At 37.9% G+C, this 18,039-nt stretch overlaps 2 protein-coding genes across 4 annotated transcripts in view; both read left to right on the top strand.

Annotated features, from left to right (window-relative positions):
- The window catches only part of aaas (achalasia, adrenocortical insufficiency, alacrimia), a 32,951-nt gene extending 27,466 nt beyond the window's left edge, over positions 1–5,485 (top strand). Inside the window, exons 14-17 of the mRNA XM_055215706.2 lie at positions 443–510; positions 2,306–2,387; positions 2,524–2,608; positions 5,276–5,485. Of these exons, the coding sequence (XP_055071681.2) occupies positions 443–510; positions 2,306–2,387; positions 2,524–2,608; positions 5,276–5,404 (364 nt within the window). The 3' untranslated portion in view covers positions 5,405–5,485. The remainder of the gene's footprint in view (positions 1–442; positions 511–2,305; positions 2,388–2,523; positions 2,609–5,275) is intronic.
- Positions 5,486–10,549: 5,064 nt separating this feature from the next.
- Positions 10,550–18,039, top strand: part of LOC129452268 (cyclin-dependent kinase 16) — a 37,989-nt gene continuing 30,499 nt past the window's right edge. For 2 of the 3 annotated variants that reach the window (XR_012358248.1, XM_073854898.1), the window contains exons 1-2: positions 10,550–10,788; positions 13,338–13,481. Coding sequence is in view for 2 of the 3 variants with exons in the window: in XM_073854898.1 (XP_073710999.1) it covers positions 13,367–13,481 (115 nt within the window). In the remaining variant the exon portion in view is untranslated. The remainder of the gene's footprint in view (positions 10,789–13,337; positions 13,482–18,039) is intronic. The other variant, XM_055216024.2, reaches the window with a different exon arrangement.

Below are 18,039 nucleotides of genomic sequence, written 5' to 3' on the forward strand. Positions count from 1 at the left end.
ATAACACTTCACATCACCCAAACAATGCACACATGTGTACATTATTACTGCTGGTCCTCCATTTATTATAAACGTTTTTTAATAAATGTTGACCGTAGCGGTGAGTATTTGAGCATCATTGAGCTCAGATGCTAATGTCAACATTGCTAAAAACTTTCTTCACAGAACTGTGCACTTAGGAACACAAAAGGTGAACGGGGTGGCCACATTGAACTGGCCATGCAGTGTAGACTCAAACCGATTTCCAAGAACCGTTTAACATTATTAATAATAATAATTGCACCCAGTTCATGTATTTGTGATAAGAGCTGTTTAAGTTGTCATGTGCTGAGAAAGGTTAAGAAAATGTTGTAATCAATTAAAACCTTACCTCTCACATAGGCAATAAATAATTATTGCTGTTTTAACAGTGCTGTGTTTATTCTGCTCTTATGTTTGATAGGGTTGGGGGAGAGGTGCGCTCACTTGCATGGGATCCCAGAGGTGAAAGATTGGCTGTGCTTTTGAAAGGTTTGAATAAAGTTCTTAATATGTCCATAAAACCATGTGTTCCTCCGTTTTTTTGTGCGGTTTTGTTATCGACAAAGTGAATATGTGTAAAAAAAATGAGAAATTTGCTGTGTTCAGTCTGTTTTCATTTAAATGGCCTTTTACCAATAAAAGGGTTTGTGTGATGGCTTCATGAATTACGAAAATGAATTGTTGCATAAGTTTGGGTGTATTAAATTTTTGTTAGTTTATCAAATATGTGTACAATTATTATAAGCACTGTGCTGTTAGACTGAGCAATCAGACTGTAATAGACTGAGCACTGTGCTGTTAGACTGAGCAATTAGACTGTGTTAGACTGAGCACTGCACTGTTAAACTGAGCATTTAGACTGTAATAGACTGAGCACTGTGCTGTAAGACCGATCAATTAGACTGAGCACTGTGCTGTTAGACTGAGCACTGTGCTGTTAGACTGAGCACTGCACTTAGACTGTGATAGACTGAGCACTGCACTGTTAAACTGAGCATTTAGACTGTAATAGACTGAGCACTGTGCTGTTAGACTGAGCACTTAGACTGTGTTAGACTGAGCACTGCACTGTTAAACTGAGCATTTAGACTGTAATAGACTGAGCACTGTGCTGTAAGACCGATTAATTAGACTGAGCACTGTGCTGTTAGACTGAGCCCTGTGCTGTTAGACTGAGCATTTAGCCTGTGATGGACTGAGCACTGTGCTGTTAGACTGAGCAATTAGACTGTAATAGACTAAGCACTGTGCTGTTAGACTGAGCATTTAGACTGTAATAGACTGAGCACTGTGCTGTTAGACCGATCAATTAGACTGAGCACTGTGCTGTTAGACTGAGCACTGTGCTGTTAGACTGAGCAATTAGCCTGTGATGGACTGAGCACTGTGCTGTTAGACTGAGCAATTAGACTGTAATAGACTAAGTACTGTGCTGTTAGACTGAGCATTTAGACTGTAATAGACTGAGCACTGTGCTGTTAGACCGATCAATTAGACTGAGCACTGTGCTGTTAGACTGAGCACTGTGCTGTTAGACTGAGCAATTAGACTGTATTAGACTGAGCACTGTGCTGTTAGACTGAGCACTTAGACTGTGATAGACTGAGCACTGTGCTGTTAGACTGAGCAATTAGCCTGTGATAGACTGAGCACTGTGCTGTTAGACTGAGCAAGTAGACTGTGATAGAATGAGCACTGCACTGTTAACTCTTTCCCCGCCAGCGTTTAAAAAAAAAAAGTTGCCAGCCAGGGCCAGCATTTTTCATGATTTTCACACAAGTTTAATGCCTTCCAGAAAATGTTCTTCTTTAAATATGTAAACAAGCAATATATCAGATGAAAGAACAGACCCTACGCTTTCAAACAAAAAAAAACGTTTCATCCTACCTTCATTAGTTCTCTCGTAATCACCTCTCAAACATGGGTAGGTTTCGTCAAAAACACCCAATTTTGAGCAAAAGGCTGAGATAATTCCATTTTTGCGAAGGACTTTTGATAGAGATCAGATGCAGAGCAATCTTTAAAACATACACAGAGTTCTTTCTCTTTCACATGAGGCGCTACTTCCGGGTTGTATAAGTTGCGGAAGTACCTGGTGGATAATAGCGGTATTGCGGAAAGACGGAAAATCTCGTCATTGGCGGAGAAGCGTTTTCTCTTAATTGACGAGATATCTCGTCAATGGCGGCGAAAGAGTTAAACTGTGGAAAACAGTGTTTGGTGGAAGAATGACTGTACTTGCATGAATTACACATTATTGAAACTGAACACATTTTGTGTGCAGGTGATTCTCAGGCCACCAGTCATCCATCTGTCATTGCTGTGTTTAAAACACGCTCCAGTCCTGTTTTTGAGCTGCTGCCATGGTACGTATGCACTAAAAAAATCATTTTCTGGATTATCAATTTGGTGTTGATCATACCAGTAGTCTAGAAAATGGTTCTTATGAGAATTAAAATGAATCAGATCTTAATTTTTATAATTTGCTTCTCTTTGATTTAGTGGTTTTGTGATGGGAGAAGATGGAGCAGAACCTAGATTCATGCAGTTTCATCCACATTTCCAGCATGGAGCTCTTCTCACGGTGGTAAGACATACACAGAGGCACAAACACACATCTAAGGAGAGAAAAACCAAATCAAATCGAAGTTGTCTTTATTAAAAGTATATGTGACTATAAACAATGTATATACATGTATGTAAATTGTACTTCAAAAAAGAGGTTCTCCAGAACATTCACAGTCATAAACAATAAAAATGTGTTCAATATAACACCACAATTTTCACAAAATTGGGACGTATATCATGTTGGTCCACAAAGCCAGATCTGTGTCAGAATGTCTGGTGCTTCATTTAGCTAAGAATTGATAACCTTCAGAGCAACATTGAGGTCAGATTTCTTTTGCAGCTTAGTTTAAGTAAATGTTTTTACAGCTGCACAATGTTTTCAGCTCTGAATCTTGTATGATCACCCATATCTAAAGACTGAGGAAATTGTGAATCCTCATGTCATGAATGAAAACTAGAAGATGTATACCAGTGTTTCTCAACTGGTGTGAAAGTTGGTGGACCATTTTGAGTGGGTCACAGAGAGTCTGTCAAAGAAACAACAAAAACTGAATTTTAAAAGGTATTCTGATGTGGGACTTTAATTTTGAAAGGCACGCGTGAAAGCCCTACTGACTGATAATGATTAGTGGTCCACTCATGCGCTGACTGTAATGAAAGTCATAATTACAGTGAAGTGATCAGCCCAATTCCCTTCAAATATCAGAGGTCTTGATATGTAACCTATTGAGGGAGTTGCAGTCATTGTGTCTCATAGCGTGGTCAATAAAATACACTTATGAGCAATTAAAACAACCATTTTCTCTTTACCTGGAGCGCCTGTTTGAGCTTCAAGCATGCATGGCAGAAGAAAGTTGTTCCCCAACAAAGAGGCTTTTAAAATCACTCCGTTGTTGTTTTCTAGTTTTTGTTTTTCAAATGTGTGCCGTCGAACTCTTGTATAAAAGCAATATCGTACTCGGAGTCGTGTGAGAGAGCTCTATATCACTGTGATTGCCTCCTCTATTCCGCCTGAGGCCTCGTGCCTCCAGCGATACTGCTTAAATATATCAGATATATCAAAATGTTATTTTCTATATTTTGATGAATGTGGTGTCTCATACCAACTAGAAAACTTGTATGGGACTATTTAACAGCCATAAAAATACTACACTAGTCGACATCGGAAGTGAATCAAACCTTTCATAAAAGTTGTCTTAAAGGGGACATATCTGACCTTTTTCATGTTTAAGTGCTTTAATTGGGTCCCCAGTGCTTCTATCAACCTAGAAAATGTAAAAAAAAAAAATCAACCCAGTAACTTAGTTTTGGTAAACCATTCTTTGCAAGCATGTGAAAAACAAGTACTTGAAATTTGGCTCCCTTTATCATGTCAGAAGGAGATAATATCGCCCCTTAATCTGCACTATCCAGCCACAGCACTGACATTTAGTGCAGAGATCAGCTTGTAAAATTTGCATTTTAAAGGATACACCCAGAAACAGTACATTTTTGCTTACACCTACAAAGAGGCAATTTTAACATGCTATAATAAATTATCTTTATGGTATTTTGAGCTAGAACTTCACATACGCGCACTATGGACACCAAGGATTTAACTGACATCTTAAAAAAAGTCCCTTTTAAAACTTTGAACAATACCCATTCTTGTCTTAGAACAACTTTTTGGATCAACTTCAAATGTTGACTAGTGTAGTTATTTATCAGTCTTATGTTAAAGGAATAGTCTACTCATTTTCAATATTAAAATATGTTATTACCTTAACTAAGAATTGTTGATACATCCCTCTATCATCTGTGTGCGTGCACGTAAGCGCTGGAGCGCGCTGCGACGCTTCGATAGCATTTAGCTTAGCCCCATTCATTCAATGGTACCATTTAGAGATAAAGTTAGAAGTGACCAAACACATCAACGTTTTTCCTATTTAAGACGAGTAGTTATACGAGCAAGTTTGGTGGTACAAAATAAAACGTAGGGCTTTTCTAAGCGGATTTAAAAGAGGAACTATATTTTATGGCGTAATAGCACTTTTGGGAGTACTTCCACTCGCCTGAAAAGTCCGCTCCCCTTCTCCCTCTCATAATGGGAGAGGGAGGGTGTTACTGCGCCGAGTCAAAGTACTCCCAAAAGTGCTATTACGCCATACAATATAGTTACTCTTTTAAATCCGCTTAGAAAAGCGCTACGTTTTATTTTGTACCACCAAACTTGCTCGTATAACTACTCGTCTTAAATAGGAAAAACGTTGATGTGTTTGGTCACTTCTAACTTTATCTCTGAATGGTACCATTGAATGAATGGGGCTAAGCTAAATGCTATCGAAGCGTCGCAGCGTGCTCCAGCGCTTACGTGCACGCACACAGATGATAGAGGGATGTATCAACAGTTCTTAGTTAAGGTAATAACATATTTTAATATTGAAAATGAGTAGACTATTCCTTTAAGTTAATTGGGACAGTACTTGTGTGTTAACAATTATTGAGAGATAAATGTGCTCGATTCCAATTCCTAAACATGTGGGTCATGGCTTGATGACCATGTAAAAATTTGGGTTCCATGGCCAGACCAGTTGACAACAACTGATATATATTTACACCACAAAAATGATGCGTATAGACTTATAAATGCGGGACAAAAGTGGGATAATTTTAAATAGCAGCTTCTCTTTCTTTGGTCCAAACACAGTGCTGGTCTGATGGACGCATCTCTCACGTGCCCTTCTACTTCAGCAGCGTTGGACCTTCAGGAGGAACCTTGCAGCAGCCGAGCACAGATTACTGCACAAACAAACTTTACACTGACCACTTCTCCTGAACACAGCATCGATCCAGTCACTTTACCTGTAAACATAAGTCTTCAAAACTTTGCAATCAAAATAAACACATCGTAGCTGCATTGTTTGTCATTTGTTGTTGTTAATGTAAAATTCCTTTCAAAGAAGTTTACGTAGTGTTAAAATTTACTGCAGAAAATGTTAAAAAGAACAAAAAAAGATTATGTGAGGTAGATTTTTGACTAGCAAATTATTGGTTATAGTCAACAAAATGTTGAGGGTACTAACACTATGCATACCATACAGTACCAGAGTACGTTTGACCCCCAAAGTTCGTTTGGCAAGTGTGATTCCTCTGTACTGTACCAAGGAGCGGTACGCTTAAGCCTACACTGGTATGCTTAACAGAGCTGGTTTCTGGCATGGATGGCTTTGATTTGTGGGCAGGGCACGCTGTCACTAAAACACTTTGATGCGTACCTTCTCTGAATCTGTTCCACATCTTTGCAATGATCTGCCGGCTGTGACAAGATCTGCTGACTGTAGCAGTCTTTAAGAATCAGCTTAAAACCCATCTTTTACGCCAACACTTGCTAATATCTTATTTTTTCTATCCTTATCTTTACATTCTCTGTCAAAAAAGCAGCAGTATTGCTGTTTTTGTGTTGCTCTAATTGCTTCTATTGTTTACCTTATTTGTAAGTCGCTTCGGACAAAAGCATCTGCTAAATGACTAAATGTAAATGATGCGCAGCACAAATACATACAGCAGTGTGTCACCGCATCCCAAATGACTCGAGATAACAGAGATGTGTTTGACATTGTGTGCACTACGCAGACTGATCGGTTTATGACATTAAATACCCACGATGGAGATTTTAAGCATGCTAGAAGCAGTCTGAGATCTTAGATCTTATGTTCATTTAATGTCATAGGCTTGATGTCGAGCATGATGTCAAACACACCTAAGAAGCCATAAACTTAAAATTACGATTAACTCCAGCCTGCATATATTCCGTTTTTTTTTTTCAAAACAATCCCATCTCTTCATAACATAAGCGTACCATTAGTCTAAGCTGATGTGTGGTGGGCATTCTGGTGCAATATGGTTGCCTTCACATTATCCAGGTGTAGGCATGGGCCGGTTACCGGTTTCAAGGTATACCGAGGTTTTAAACAGGCAAGGTTTCAAAACCACTAAAATGTTCTGTGATACCGTCTCCACGCTCAGATTTTGGGAATTTAGCTTGTTCACCGTGTCCCACAGAGTTAGATAAGTATATACATACCTTTCTCATCTCCGTGCGTGCTGTAACTCTTGTCTGACGCAGCCCCTGCTAGCTTAGCTTAGCACAAAGACTGGAAGTGAATGGCTTCAGCTAGCATAATGCTCCCAATAAGTGACAAAATAACACGAACATTTTTCTATTTATATGTTGTGATTTGTATAGTCACACCGTGTACAAATAACAAGGTCATATGAGACACAGCCATCTTTTAACAGCATACATACTGGGAAATATATTCTCAGCACTGCTACTTGGGCGGAGTGATTTGCACAACTCTGACCGAACTCTCTGCTCCCCACCAGGGGGCTTCTCGGGTGCTGTGAATAAGCTGAATTCCCAAAATCTGGGCGTGTTCCGAACTTCCTTTAAGTCATGTGATTTTTTTTATGTTTACATTTAATATACATTATGAAAATGTTATACATTTTTTCAAAACATATTATAATATAAAGACTTTATTTTTGCTAAAGGTTATCATAGTGCCAAAATCTTATACTGGCCCATGCCTATCCAGGTGGATGCTGCACATTGGTGGTGGTTGAGAACAATTTCCCTTTCATATAATGAGCACTTTGAGTGCTGCAGAAAAGCCCTATATAAATGTAACAAATTATTAATAATAATAATTAATAATAATCCAGGGGAAATTACAAGCCAGGTGAGACAACTGAAAGGTCCTATAGATCCCCCTCTACTCTTCTGAGACTGTCAGAGGCAGAAATAGAGACACTCAGAAATGTTTCTATAGTTGACATCAGTGATTCAAATTGAGCAAACCCTCCAGGACTATAGAAAGATTTCATTTTGCAGTTAGGCCTTAGGCGTCTGGCACAATTTAAGAAAGAACCAATTAAATTAAAGACCATTTCTGCATCAACAACATAAACAAATGTTGTTGTTTTTTGTGGCCCAAACATAACTTTGGTAAACTTTCCCATAGAATCAGTAAAAAATAGAGTAATTTTACCATAGTTTATTTCTAAAATCAAGCTAAATTAATAACCAGTAAATACCTTTGGTAAAATCATGGCTAAAGCGTATCAACCAATACACTGAGCTAACATTACGGTGTAAAATTAATGTATACAATATTAACAACAGATCATTAAATTCTTGCCTGGCTGGTGTATGTGGATGCTTTGAGGGGCAATGGAGAGGGTGCTTGAACCCGAATTGCCCAGTGCAGTTTGTGTAAACTCAGGGCTCAAACCTGCCTGTATATTGTATGCGCTGTATGGATTTTTTATTTATGCAGCAATACCGGTAAAACTTCCAACTTATCTCTGCAACCTTTTTAATTTTACATCATGCACTTACCAGGCGCTTCTAAGTGTGCACTTCTTAACGTACCTCAAGTCTTTACAGATTTGGGAAAAACTGCATTTTCTTACCATGCACCCTGGGCATAGAATAACTTGTAAAAAGACTTCAAACTGAATGACAAACAGACTGGTAATGGAGGTTTGTGATCTTTTTGTTGAGAGGACACTACCTTTGCCAGGTCTCTCTTGTAGAAGAGATTTTAATCTCAGTGAGACTTCCTGGTAAAATAAAGGGAATCAAAGATTATTATCAAAGATTTGTTGCCGTTCTGTTTGTTACAGAACAAAAATTTGTCTTTGACTCTGGTAACATGAAGACATCAATGAATACAATTAACAAAACCCATCACAAACACAAGTTAAATAAAATCAAGCATTTAAATCCAAACACCAGTCTTACATACAGTAGCCTATATATTAAAAAGATGACTTTTGTATATAAAATCTACTTAGTCCATTAAAAATACTCTAGAATTCCAACCAATCTCTTAATAATACAGTTAAGAAGAATTACTGCCATTGACACAAAGAATTTCTGATACACATTTCTTCAAACCAGAGGAAATCTTAGTCTGCACCTCAAAAGTAAAGAGAAGGGGATGAGCATGGTCTTAAATTCTTGTTGTTAATCTTATTTGCCTAATTAATTATTTGTGAAAGTTTATTCTTCTGTTTGACTCTTAGGTTAACATGAAACAATGTAAGGATCATCTCAATCATTGATCTATACACCATAGTGACAAGACTACGTGTGCTAATGTTAAAGGAAAACACCACAGCTTTTTAAATATTTTACTATGTTGTTACCTCAACTACATAGACTAATACATAACTATCTTTATACAATGCATGCCCATAATCTTTGTACAGCGCGTAGCTCGCCCCATAGAGAAGAGTGCAGCGCGTCATAACCTGAAAGCCATGCCCACCGGGGGGAAAGCAATCCAACCGCTTCTATTGACTTTGTATTGCGAGAGGCCGCCTCCCTGTCATTTCTGGCTTATAACAAAAAACTGAATAATGCCTAAAAGCTGCTGGGTGACAATATGTACAGCTAACAAGCCAAAGAACCCAGAAATAAGTTTTTATAAGCTGTCGAGCCGTAAAACCCAGCCTTTAAGTAGAATAAAGTGGATCGCCGACTACGTTTCCCCCTAGTGGACGCAGTTTTACTAATAGTAGTACTATGAAAAGTTGCCTGTTTCCATTTCTGTGTCTTTAAATGCTCGTTTTTTGAAGTCGACAGCTTATAAAAACTTATATATATATCTTTTTTGGCTTGTTAAATGTCACACAGCAGCTTTTAGGTATTATTCTGTTTTTAAGTTTCATCTGTAAATAAGTTTTTATAAGCTGTCGACCCCAAAAAACAAGCGTTTAAAGACACAAAAATGGATACAGGCAACTTTTCATAGTACTTCTATTAGTAGAACTGCGTCCACTAGGGGGAAACGTAGTCAGCGATCCACTTTATTCTCCTTAAAGGCTGGGTTTTACGGCTCGACAGCTTATAAAAACTTATTTCTGGGTTCTTTGGCTTGTTAGCTGTACATATTGTCACACAGCAGCTTTTAAGCATTATTCTCTTTTTTGTTATAAGCCAGAAATGACAAGGAGGCGGCTTCTCGCAATACAAAGTCAATGGAGACGGTTGAATTGCTTTCCCCCCGGTGGGTGTGGTTTTCAAATTTGCATAACTGCGCTTGTTCTCTATTCATTCCTTAAGATCCAAACACGGATGAATTTAGAAGCCACTAAACACTTCCATGTTTTCCCTATTTAAAGACTGTTACATGAGTAGTTACACGAGTAAGTATGGTGGCACAAAATAAAACGTGGCGATTTTTTAACTGGATAAAAAATGAGAACTATAATGTATGACGGAGAGCACTTAAGTTTGCAGACTCATGTAACAGGCTTTAAATACGGAAAACATGGAAGTGTTTGGTGGCGTCTAAATTCATCCCTGTTTGGATCCTAAGGAATGAATGGGGCTAGGCTAAATGCTAACACATTCGCTATGTGCTGTACTATAAAGATTAAGTGCACAAATGAAAAGTAGATAGGTAGGCTACTGTATGTATTAATTTGTCTAAGTTAAGGTAACAACATAATGAAAAATTGGAAAACGGTGCTGTTTTTCTTTAAAACTCCTTTATAAGGCCATAGCACATCTTTTAAGACCAATAAAATACATAAGTTGGGAAATATGATGGATTTCTTTTACACACTTAAACAAATATTTGGCTTTCTAAAGACAAAGAAGCTGGTGACGTCTAAAGCAGGTGTGTTTTTATGTTATATCACATAACACCTCAGCGGCATAAGCCTACCCACATAAAAAATACTGTAGTATACTTTAGTATTTTCTATAGTAAACTGTAGTAAATTATAGTATATTATAGTATTTACTACACATACCATAGTATTAACTATAGTAAACTGATAAACTGTAATAAGTACCTCATAAAAGATTAAAATCTAATATATATCAGTAAAACATATAGATCATCATCTGTCTGTGTAATGTTGATGTTGTGTATGTTGCAGTTATCAGATATGAGCACGTGTGATGGATTCATTCCGTTATGGGATGTTTTACTGGATCACCGTCAGCAGCACAGGTCACGTGACCGCAAGGAGTCCCGCCGGTGCCGGACAGGAGAAGATCCGATCGTATCTTCACGACTGAATCAGACCTTCACATGTTATTTATCTCGACGACACATCAGTGTGATGATCGCAGTGAGCGTCAGTGAATGCGGCGGTATTAACGGAGAACACACGCGTCAGTCGCGTCGCGTCTCACTGCAGGTACCGTATGATGGGGCGATGCGCTTCTTTATTTCATGCGTGCTATAATCAACGCTACAGTTATTACAGCAGAGAATTAGAGATATTTTAATGTTGTTGTGTTATAACATTCACATTTAGTGATTTCAGCGGCTGGCCCTTACAAAACACTTAAAACCTTATATAGTCAATCTAATCACGACACCATTTACTTTCATTTCAACCCGTTATTTACTAAATGCTTTAATGACACTATTACTCATTTACATACTAAAAATTTAGTATTCTTATGTGTGTGTACATGTGCTTGTGTGTTAAATAGGATGAACATCACTTTGAAAATAAATGAATTTATACAATTTTATTTTTATAAAACAGCTAATGTTACATTTAAAATGAAGGTGATTTATATAATGTTCAGGCTATTTCATGAGATTCTTGACTGAGCCCTTTCTCATCCATCATTCCAAATCATTATCGACAATTCAAGGCCAAACTTTGACTTTTCGTATTTTGTACAAAAAAGTCAAATCAGTTTAGTTTAGATAACTAATATCTGAAGCTTTAGTCACTTTAACCTCTGGAGCAGCAGGTAAAAACCAAACCTGAGGATGCTGCGCCACTCACAACATGTCTGTAGATGAGATTAATGATTTAAAGGGTTAGTTCACCTCAAAATGTCACTTTTATTATAAGACACTTACCCCGTGTCGTTCTAAACCACCAAGTCCTTCAATTGTCTTCAGAACACATTTTTAGATATTATTGACGGAAACCGGGAGGCTTGTGTCTGTCTCATAGACTTCAGTTTAATTTTCACAATCAAGCCCAGAAAAGAATGAAAGACATCGCCAAAAAGGTCCATGTGCCATCAGTAGTTCAATAATAATATTATGAAGTGACGAGAACACCTTTGTGTGCAAAGAAAACAAAACAAACGATTTTATTCAACAATTTGTTGTCTTCCCCCTGCTGAAAAAAACAGCATCAAACCAGCATGGACCAGCATGGGAATTATGCTGGTTTGATGCTGGTTTAGCTGGTGGTCACCAGCATACCAGCAACAAAACTAGGGTGGCCATTCGTGCCAGTTCCGCCGGACACGTCCCGAACCTGTTTTCGGGTTCGTTCTCCGGAAGTCGCGTTGGTTGACCGCATATGTTATCAAGGTTTAATATTTCGGGTTTAATTTCAGAAAAGCAACCGTTTCATTTCAAGGTAAGAAAGAAACTACAATGATTGTGTGTCTTAAAAGAAATAAATCTAAATTTTCTAATGTATTTTAACTGAAATGTGAGAACCTCAATGATGTATGCGGGCGAACAACGCGAATTCCGGAGAACGAACCCGAAAACACGCTCCGGACGTGTCCGGCGGAACTGGCACGAACGGCCACCCTAACCAAAACACAACATATGCTGGTCTTGCTGGTATGACCAGCATGGGATGCTGGTGCTAATGCTGGTTTAGCTGGTGCTAATGGTGGTGCTGATGCTGGTTTGGTGCTGGTTAAGCTGGTGTTCACAGCACAACATATGCTGGTCTTGCTGGTATGCTGTTTTTTTTAAGCAGGGCCTTGGTCGTTCAGTGCGCGTCCACGAGCAGACTACAGCCCATGCTGCTGATGTCACCTGCTGACGTAGTTGCCAATGTACAGACCAGTTTACTCGTGTGTTTTGTGTTTATATAGGTCTTAGAGGACATGGTGTGTGTGTGTGTGTGTGTGTCATACTGCAGGGTTCCCACGGGTCCTTGAAATCCTTGAAAGTTTGTGAATCTGGGGGAAATAATTCAAGGCACTGGGAAGTGTTTGAAAATATACATAAATAGATACAGGTCTTTGAAAGTGCTCTTTCTCTTTTATGCAAGAAGTTTTCTGGAAAATAGTCCATATTAGTCCCTGTGTAGTGTAGGATAATATCATCAAATTTCTAGCTTTTTAAGCATACGTGCTAAACTGTTTGCTTTAAATGCTTATATCTTCTGTATGTGAATGTTGATTCATACCAAAATGCTTTTTTGCATAGTTGTGTTTGACACATGAAAACATCTCGGGTTACATATGTAACTGTTGTTCCCTGAGAAGGGAACGAGATGCTGCCATACTTCCTGCATCCCTGTAACGCCGTCTTTGGCAATATTTCAGATAGCAATATACTTCCTGGGTCCCACGTCACCCTGTCTTTGTCGTTAAGCCTTACCATTGGTTGTATTTGATATACACATTCAGAAGCACTTACCACTGGAGGCATCCCCAAAGTGTCACCGCAGTGAGAACTGTAACAATGTATCTTAAAAGGTAACACAATGTAACCTTGCTCTCACTTGAAATGTGTCTCCACATTTAGTCCTTGAATTTGAGGGTATAGGACCTGGAAAGTCCTTAAAAAGTTCCTTGAATTTGAAGTTAACTAAGATGTGGGAACCCTGTGTACATCATTACTGTACATCATTGCTGTATAAATAAAAGGTCTTTTGAAATGTACTGTAAAAGATTGATATCTTTGATGTCTAGTCTTTAGAAAGATGCATGCAGCTATTAAATGTTTCTTTATAATCTCAACACACAGAATCCTTGGCCATAGGGCAGCCAGCTTTGATGGACCGCATGAAGATCATTAAAAAGCGTCTGTCCATGAGCTTGCACAGCGTTCGGCATGTGGACAGCAGTCTGTCAGAGCTTCCTGAACTTTCTGGACTGGATGAGGACAATGGTGAGAAAAAAACACAAACATATACACAACATTTTTAAACCATCTGATGCTGATCCTCATTTGGGGTTGTTGTCCTGTATGTTTCAGTCATATTTCATTGTTTCATATGCAGGGGCGGAGCAAGACATTTTAGACATTGGGGGCTTAGCCCAAATTTAGGGGTTGCAAGGCATGGTCCCCTGCTTATATTTTTCTCCATTTATGGCAGTTATGACACTTTAACTTCTCTTATCCAAAAATAGGCAAAATATGTTTGCTGTAATTCAGTAACTATGAAGTTATATAAGAAATAATAACAATTTTGACTTCACTAGCGGAACAATTTCCCACCTGCTTCTTGAAGCACTCTCTCTTTCTCTCTCTGTGCTCTCTCTCTCTCCACCCTCCTCTCTCTCCCTTTGCACTGACAATTATCACACATAAGCATATTGTAATGTAAGAGATTGAGGATTCACATTTTATACCGTCTATCAATGAATTTCTGATGTGAAATCATTGTGAATTTCAGCGGAATGCATATAGACAAAACCCAAGCTGCCCATGTAACTAGATACTCTCTCACCTTCTTATTTCTGACATCTTTTTTAAAAAAATCCATATTTGCTGTTGCGGTGACTGCCAATCAGTCACTCACAGAGGTTGTGGGCAAATGCTGTTTGACTCGTGTACCAATAACAATGTCCATATCTTCACGCTCTATGTTCTATATTTGGTTTATTCACATATGGTTTAAATATTAAAAAGCGTTTACAAAGGTCACAAATTCTAACAGATGTTACATATGGCTTTCCAATGCCATTCCAATCACGGTCAAAACTGGTATGCTCATTACCCGCACCTGTGCAGCATTTCTTCTTTACCCATTTTATACATTTCCCCAAACTCAATAGTCCACATAGTGTACAAAATAAGAATAACACCATAAATGGCTCTTACATTTGCTAAGAGCAAGTTTTTTTTCAAAGCTTTAATTCACTGTGAATAAATGTACTTTAAATATAGACGGTTTCATCGGACGCACGTGATACACGTCTAGATCCGATTTTTTTAATGGTCTGACTAGTTGCTAAACTGATCTCTTGAACAAATTCCTCGTCGAAAATAACAAATGTTTTGGTTTCCTAGGTAATATATGTGGGTTTTTTTTGCTTGTTATATAAATAAACTACGTTTAAAGAACTTTGGTGTTATTTATTCTTAGCGGAGTTTACCGGAAGTTACGTGCGGACCACGACAGCCGCTTGTTTATGTTGTTACTGCTGAAACGGTCTATATCAACGATAGTGTGCAGCAGAGCACAGACTAGATCAGAGCGCCAACATTAGCCTTTAGCCATATATAATATATATCAGTTGAGGCTATTTAAAGGGGGGGTTCAATGGTATTTCATGCATTCTAACTTATTAACACAGTAGAGTTGTTTCCTCATGCTAAATAAATGCAAAGTGTCAAAAAAGCAGTTGGACCTGTTACAGAGTATTTCTGTGCCTAATACACTTCGCCAGCGTTTGTACAAGTTTCGGAAAGGTTTTTTTTTGGATTACAGGTCCAGCTGACATTTCAGGGGTAAGCTATACGTATCACTTTTTTGTGGGCACTTCCCCTGGAAAACCATGCCCACACGTCAATCAGTGGGCGAGCAAGAGCCGAGGACGCTAAGTTACTGGCATCACTTCACGCAACAGCTTTGTTTTATATCAAACTTAACAATGGCACGAATGAAGAAGTGTGTTTTTGGATGTAAGGAGGAGAAAGCCAGCCTTATGGAAACAATGTTATATGGAAACATAGTTTATTTATCCGTGGTAGCAGCAGAGTTTTGCATGTGTTTGTTTAACGCTGCATTTCATTGAAAAGTCCCAACCGGGTCATGAGTTACGTGCACTAAGACAGACTTCTGTGTTATGTTGGAAATAGGCCCGTAAGTGCATATTTTATAAACCAGTGGCTCTTAATGTTATTCCTGGAGGCCCACTGCTCTGCACATTTTGTATGTCTTCCTTATTTAACACACCTAATACAAATCATCAGCTCATTAGTAGAGATTCCTATGAACTCAACTGAGTCTGTCAGATGAGAGAGACATACAAAATGTGCAGAGCAGTGGGCCTCCAGGAACGGAGTTGAGAAACACCGATATAAACGACACGAACATGTAGTGAATCATAAGTTATCCAGTCAGTGTTGTATAAAGTATTGACTCGTACTCGCTCCTCCCGCAGTTCGTATCTTCCGAATTGGTTCGTACAGTATCGGAAAGACTCTGTAAAGCTAATCTGTCTTTTTTAAATCTAATAAAACTCAAGACTTTTCGGAGATATGAAGGATGTAATATCTATAGGTACTTTTGATTAACATCAGATACGCAGAAACAGTATGTGTTATGGACGCTTTAACAGTATTTATCAGAGGTGGGACCAAGTCATTGTTTTTCCAGTCACAAGTAAGTCTTGAGTCTTTGCTTCAAGTCCCAAGTCAAGTCCCAGGCAAGTCCAAGTCTTATACAAGTCATTAGTGTTTTTGCCCAAATTAGTGTATTAGTGCCCAGATTTACAATTAAGTTTTTTTTACAATGAACTTTTCACAAGGAATTTTATGTAATTTGCTACACAATCAAGTTAAAAAATGTTGAGCCCCCAGTTAAATTATTATATTTTTATTGCTGTAATTTTTGAATGATTTTCATTCCTATGTCCATGATGACATGTCAAGTGATGTGACACTGACTGTATATGATTGCTGCAGAGAAAAGAAAAAAAAACAAAAAATGTCAATATTCAGATTCTCAAATATATGTAAATAAATGTTAAAGTGTTGTTGAAAGTTGTATGTTAAATGTTAAGTTTATAATGTGCAGCTGATTTACAAGACTCAAAAAAATCAGGTTAGTTTTATCAATTTTGTTGCAGGACACATTAATTCAATATTAATACAATTAAAATGCTTAATTTTTGTAAGTGCTTTAAAAGCTTCGGTGTAGACTGAGTACACGTGCAAGTGAGAAAACATATTTACAGAAAAACACAAGAGTGAAGAGGCAAATCTGCTATAAATTGGTCCACATTCTCAATGAAACGCCGCCCTTGATGTTCCTTGCTACTGGTGGTTGTGGTGATGACACACTGGTGCTCAGGGTGTTAGCTATTCTTTCAAATGTAATAAACCTCTGTCAATAAACCTGGTTTAGTAGTAGCTCAGTATTCCACTGGGAAATCTTTTTGTTTGGGTGGCTTTCACAATGACTTTTCAAGCTAGTTAATACTCTTGGGTCTGACGACAGAGAAGTGTAAAGGATTGAGTCTATTTAATAAACATTTCGACGTTAATTAATTATTGTAGGCTATAATTCTGCGTGCCATTTTCTTCACAGTCTGATGTTGTTTTAAAAGGATAGTTCACTTTAAAATGAAAATTCTGTCGTTATTTACTCATCTTCATGTTGTTCTAAACCTGTATGAATTTATTTTTCTTTTTTGATGAACACAAAACAAGATATTTTGAGAAATGATGGTAAACACACAGCAGATGACTACTGACTTCCATAGTAGGAATAAAAAAATATGATGGAATTTAATGGGTACTGTGTGCTTACCATCCTTTATCAAAATATTTTCTTCATCATTCATCACGATACTTCCAAAATATTTGTTCCTACTATGAAAGTCTATGGTCACTATCTGCTGTGTGTTTACCATCATTTCTCAAAAAAATCTTCTTTTGTGTTCATCAGAAAAAGAAAATTCATACAGGTTTAGAACAACATATGGATGAGTAAATGATGACAGAATTTTCATTTTAAAGTGAACTATCCCTTTAAAGATGCAATTTGTAGTATCTGCGCCGCTAGATGGCGCCAGATCAAATCAATAACAATTACGTTGTTTAATGACACTCTGAAGCAGCGTGGAATTATGAGATTTGTAGTCTTTAACTCAACCGCTGATGGCCATCAATCAGACACGAACGAGAAATCACGTTGATGGATAAGGTAATCAAGTCTTATAAATGTTGCGTTTGATGACATTGTTTATTTCATTATGTAAGTTTATATGTGATGTTCAAAACGAAATTGTTAGTCATAGATGTTACAGTATTAGTCCAAATTCGTTGGTTAACACAGCACAGAATTAAGTTTTCAACTTACAATCTACAATGATTTTTCACACAATGTATTGACAGTACAAGTCTTATTGTAAAGTGTCTTAAAATGACCATTTATATTTCTGTACAATACCTCTTGATGTGCATATCGTCGGCGGGAAGACGCGCTGATTACAATCTACACACTAATGTTGTGATCAATATAATAGCATACGTTTTTTGAAGGGTTACGAATCAAAACAACTCACCCATCGCGTAAAACACAAGCAGGATCAGAATCTCTGTCTAGTTAAATTTTGTCGCGAAGCTCTCTTCATCCAGATAATGCAACACCAAATTGATCATCATTATTTCTCTCGTTTTGTTCCAAACTCTTCTTGTGTCGTTTGGTTGGCCCATATGCTTATGGGAGCTGTCATTGCTGACACAACCAGCGGCAGATGGTAAAGAGTAATCC

This window comes from Misgurnus anguillicaudatus, chromosome 17 (assembly GCF_027580225.2).
Source record: "Misgurnus anguillicaudatus chromosome 17, ASM2758022v2, whole genome shotgun sequence".
Classification (NCBI taxonomy): Eukaryota; Metazoa; Chordata; class Actinopteri; order Cypriniformes; family Cobitidae; genus Misgurnus; species Misgurnus anguillicaudatus.